Source organism: Triticum urartu, chromosome 2, assembly GCF_003073215.2.
Source record: "Triticum urartu cultivar G1812 chromosome 2, Tu2.1, whole genome shotgun sequence".
NCBI lineage: Eukaryota > Viridiplantae > Streptophyta > Magnoliopsida > Poales > Poaceae > Triticum > Triticum urartu.
The window spans coordinates 685592158-685597400 of record NC_053023.1 but is presented as its reverse complement, the minus strand read 5'-3'; the positions used below and the strand labels follow the sequence as shown (position 1 = coordinate 685597400).

The following is a 5243-nucleotide window of genomic DNA, read 5'->3' as shown; positions in this document are numbered from 1 at the left end:
TAAAAAAAATCCTAATTTATTATGAAAATGTCATGTCCGCTTCTATTTGGCGCATCAGATTGGATGGCCCGCTTCTCAAAAATTGCCCGCTGACATGTCCCGACATACAATTGTCCACTGACAAGTCCGGACATGTACGTTGGCATTTGCCATGTCCGTTTTGGTTTGAATGCAGCGAGGAGATGCCCTCACGGTGCTCTCTACGCCCTCTTGAATCACCGATGGCTTTGGTGCAATCAGATTCAATTTTGAGTTATAAAACACTAAATCAAACTTCACGGATAATCTACCATCATCACCAATATTAAGAATGTCAATGTAGTAAAATTACAGTGTTCCATCACACATACTACACCACCAACTCTGCCCTACAAAGATGGTCACGTAGGCCGTAGCTCATAGCGCCTTACCAAACACAAACCCCCACATCACGCTGACAGTATACATACCAGACGCCCACAATTTTTTATTAACCCAACAGTAAGTTTATTCTGCAAACCATAGGGTCACACGGCCACACGCCTCATGCCACGAGGAAGAGCAAGGATAGATTGCTCCCACGCTGCCTTCCTCGAGCAATCACTGGAATGAATGGCCGGCAAACCCGACGTGACAATAGATAGATAGTTTAGGGGCGCGACTGTTTACAGCCGGGAGATGAGCAGCGGGACGGAGACGGTGGCCGTTTGCTCGGCCATCGGGTGGCACATCTCCAGCATGTCCAGCTCCCTGAACTTCTCCAGGACCCTCATCCGGCACTCCTCGGCCGCCATCTCCCCCGTGGAGAAGGCGCCGTGCACCGTGCCCGTGTACTGGACGCTCGTGGCCTCCCCGGCAAAGAATAGGTTGTCGACGGGGATGCGGAGCTTCTCGTACAGGTCGCGCGGCTTGCCTACCCCGTCAAAGGTGTAGGAACCAAGCGTGTTCTCGTCTGAGCCCCAGTGTGACACCAGGTAGTTAAGCTGCAATGGGATTTAGGCAACATGATAGTTAGAACTGGAAGCAGTATTCATGCTAATTATACTGAGATCTGTGTCGAAATGCTAACCGGCTCAGCTGCATTAGGGAGGATCTTCTTCAACTGGGAAAAGGCAAATTGAGCAGCAGCCTCATCCGACATCTTTTCAATGTCACAAGCAAGCCGGCCTGCAGGCATGTAAACAAGAACAGCATGCCCTGTTGCCTTGTGAAGGTTGAGGAAATAGCTGCAGCCATATGTGGTGGATGAAACTACTCCGAGGAACTCCACGTTAGGCCAGAAAACCTCACTGAAGTGGAGAACTATTTTGTTCTCAACTCCAACTGACAGTTCTCTTATCGCTTCCTCCTTCCATTCCGGGAGCCTCGGCTCAAACTTAATGGTGTTTGATTTAAGAACACCCAAGGGAACGGTGATGACTGCAGCATCCGCAACAAATGTTTTACCATTGCTTACAGTAACCTCTACTCTATTCCAGTGCCGAACAATTTCAACAACCCTGAGGAGAAGAGCTTGGATCAGTACTAACAAATGGAAGGTGGGACCATGTTCATAACATTTAGAGGAAAAACAGAGATATGCATACCTGTGACCAAGGCGTATATCTAGACCTTTTGCCAAAGTATTTATAACTGGACGATATCCACGAACCATGAGACCATGGCCACCAGGAAGAAGAACTTCCTGCACTCGATTACACAGAATATGGTCATGAATAATGCAGAGATCTATGGCTATTTTATTAGTACTAGAGGGGTGCAAATACTACCTGGTCCCAACACTGGAGCGAGATGGCATCCGCATCAGTAGCAAACCAACCCTCCATGCGGCACAAATACCACTGGAGAACATCATGTGCAATCCCTTCTTGCCTGATATGAGGATAATGGTGTCAGATAAGATAACCAATATTTTTAGGATACCCTATAAGAACACAGGGATTGATGGTACGAACCTCAAGTGTGGATTTCTCTCCAAAACAATTGCAATGGCCTTAGCTATAGAAATATCTTCCTTCATTTCTTCCCTTAATTTGCCAGTCTGTGCACATATCAATGTTACAGGATATCAAAACCCAAGAAATGTCAGCATAAATAAATAAGCACCAAGAACTGAGAGAAGCAATTACCTCTTCCAGTATAGCCTCAAACACTTTCCCTATCTTTTCTACAAACTCTTGTGGGACTTGAGAGCCATTAGTGTCATAAAGTGCATAACTGAAAGATAACATGTTAGTTGCAGCCTTATTTGGTTTCATCATATCTCTGAACATACAGGACCTAGATTAAGTTGTACCTCTCGAGATCATGGTCGAAAAGGACAGAGTCATCTCCACTGGTGCGGTACAGTGGAAGCCCGAGTCTTCCAATGATCGGTGCCAGGGGATTTTCTTCACAAACACCATGAAGCCTGGTGCACACAAAAATTGGAAATAAGATTCAAAATTGTGCTTCTAGATGAACTTCTGGTCATAAACAGTATAAACAATACTATTTATGTAGTGCAGGGAGCCAGGGAAATAATGGAACTCACCAAGATGCCCCAAGATCAACAGGAAACCCAAAAGAGTAGTCAGTGTGAACTCGGCCACCTATCCGGTCACGGGATTCCAGAAGAACGACCTGGAAAGATCACAATAGCATAGTTGATGAGATAACAATTGTATGGATCAAAGAGCATTGTATGAATTGCAGCTAAACCATCAGAACAAGATCAAAAACCACATTATGCAATACCTCGAAGGACGCATTCCTGAGCGCATTTGCAGCAGCAATGCCTGCAAACCCACCACCAATAACAATAGCAGAAGGCGTGTGGGATTTTCTACTGACATTTTCACCGTATGAGCCTGAAAAAGAAAAAAAGAAGGTATTGCCTTAAAATTAGAGTGGAATACTGAACTAGAAAATTTGAAATAAAAGTGTTCAATGGTATGTATTTATTTTAGTGATCATCTGTCCATGTACAAAGTGATTTCTCAATAAATTAGTAATATTAGTTATTGAAATACTAAGTAATAAACACAAAATTTTGGTGACATCTACCAGAGGAAAGGCAGGCAGCATGCAATGTTTTCTGCGCTTATCCATATATGGGGGTTAACTAAACTTTCACATATCTTATGGTGGTTGGATGGGATAACCAACAGCTTTAATCTTCTGATGAATTATGTGATTGGAGAATGCTTGTCTGCTGTGGGGTTACTGAGTTGATGTATGTGGAGATTTATGGTTTTCAGGCAGAGGCGCCGGCACTTATGGCTGACAATTTGCTTTTATGTGGCACGGGGTACCTCCAAATGAAAAAAAGACCAGTTCATACAAAAATAACATAAAGAAGCCTACCAAGTAGTGAAAGTGCCGATATCGTCTGTTCTTCTCACATCAACCCTCCTCTACCCCCTCCACCATGGAGGGTTAGTAGTGAGGCATGTTCCCTGTCTCAGAACAATGATGGCGAAGTAAGACAGGACAATTAAAGATTTTCGCTGATTTTCCCAACAACTTGACGCAGTGTGGACTGGAACTCCTAATAATGTTCTTGGTATGTAGCTCCAGAGTAAACACTCTAATGTGTACGAGTATGACAGATCAAACTTAAAACGATTTAACACTTTTATTGGACAGGCAGCTGCAGATTAAACTATACCTAAGATCATTAGTAACTTTTTCTAGCAGTGATTTGACATGATGCCTGTCCTTACAAGTGAGACATTGGACACTTGAGGCTACTCCAATAAATGTGGAACAATGCTTTTATTTTTAGACTGTTGTTTATGATGGTATTAGTTGGTAGACCTAGCTTTAGACAAGACAACCCTCTGCAGGATATGCTTCGGACACTAAAAAGGCAGTCAAACTTCAGTCCAGAACCATAATCACCAAAGCATCTTCTCTTATGATGACAATAGTTGCACTAAGACCCAAAAATTAAAAAAAAGGCATATGAGTTGAATGAAGCTGACAAGAGCAAAGTGTTCTTTTATGAAACCGACAAGAGCGACGTTAAATGGCGCAAATAAATAAATATTTTCAATTGTGGCATTGGTCCACAAACAGCTAGATCCGTTAGCGAATATTCTGAACAAATAATACACGCCAAACTACGTGCATCACAATAATATCGATCAATATGCATGGAATCACAACACAGGAGTAAAATAAAGCATAACTGTACTTCCACGTGATGCCATTTGGGTAATCTGATTACAGGTATCTAATGTTACTCTTTACTAACTGTAAGAAGCCTGTGTGAACACACTCTTCACAGCTAACTTTCAGCGCTAAAAAAAGCATGGGACTCCACAACCACATGGACTTGTTCCTGCCAAATGGGCCAATCGGTCAAATCCTAGAAGCTTCCGAAGTGGTGGGTGCCCTTTGCGTGAGGTGTTGGCATAACAAATGAAAAACAGCTAGTATTTTGGTTTTTTCTTCCTCCTAGCACCGTCCAGGGAAACGGCAATTGCAGCTGGACGGTTGATGCCTCTTTCGTCTGGCCCACGACGCCCCCTCCCAACAACCATAAGCAACTAGATTGTTTGGCGTGACAAAATCAAGCTGGACCGCCTGGTCCCAAATGGTGGTGAAATTCAATTTTTGCACTAGCATCACATTGGAAAAGAGTCTACGGTTCTGAAAGCAACGCCTAGCTGAAGAAGAAGAAAATATCTGCAGAGAAGATCGAAGAAACTTACTGTTGTTGTTCGCCATTTGTTGAGCTCTGTTTTCCCCCCTTAACGATTACTAGTACTGGGATTGGATTCTCCTTCTTGACGATTACTTCTACTTGAATTGGAATTGGAATTGGGGTGATTTATCAGCAGCGGCTGCGGGGAGAAATGCAGCAGGAAGATGAGGAGGCAGGCGACGTAGTGGTTGGAGTTGGAGTTGAGTCCCAGATTGACGAAACAGTTCATGCAGACGCGCAAGCCGAATGGCGGCCCTCGTAGGAATTCACGGTCCCCGCTCTCGATCTCACTCCACACCCATGAACGTCTCAGGCACTGCAAAATCAGACAACACAGGGTCAATTAAACAGCTCCGATTACCCACACAAAGAGAAAAACGCTCCGCAGCACGCGGAGCGAGCCTCCAGATCGCGGGAGAGGCTCCGGCGATTCCGGAGGGGGCGGGCGACTGGGGGAGGCTCGCTCAATCTGGGTGGGCAGAGCGAAATCGCCACGGAGTCGGCGGGAACCGACACCGGAATTGCCCCAAATCGAGCGAGATGATCGAGCAATTTTGGGACCTAGGGCCGGCCG

At 44.8% G+C, this 5243-nt stretch overlaps 1 protein-coding gene across 2 annotated transcripts; it reads right to left on the bottom strand.

Annotated features, from left to right (window-relative positions):
- Positions 1–274: 274 nt before the first annotated feature.
- LOC125539728 (polyamine oxidase 3) lies at positions 275–4978 on the bottom strand. 2 transcript variants are annotated; one of them, XM_048703242.1, is made up of 10 exons: positions 4677–4978; positions 2716–2828; positions 2513–2601; positions 2276–2389; positions 2109–2196; positions 1935–2020; positions 1749–1851; positions 1566–1663; positions 1049–1478; positions 275–962 (listed from the first exon to the last, which is right to left on the bottom strand). In XM_048703242.1, the coding sequence occupies exons 1-10, from the start codon at positions 4690–4692 to the stop codon at positions 645–647; spliced, it is 1455 nt and encodes a 484-aa protein (XP_048559199.1). In that variant the 5' UTR covers positions 4693–4978; the 3' UTR covers positions 275–644. The 2 variants fall into 2 exon arrangements, with proteins under 2 accessions (XP_048559199.1, XP_048559198.1); XM_048703241.1 differs by having other exon boundaries at positions 1049–1663.
- Positions 4979–5243: the final 265 nt, after the last annotated feature.

What these genes read in the sequence shown, in the direction of transcription:
- LOC125539728 (XM_048703241.1), bottom strand. An exon ending in TCAGGAATGCGTCCTTCGAG is followed by an intron (nt 2,602 to 2,715) that starts GTATTGCATAAT and finishes TGATCTTTCCAG; the next exon opens with GTCGTTCTTCTGGAATCCCG. An exon ending in TCCCTAATGCAGCTGAGCCG is followed by an intron (nt 963 to 1,048) that starts GTTAGCATTTCG and finishes ATCCCATTGCAG; the next exon opens with CTTAACTACCTGGTGTCACA.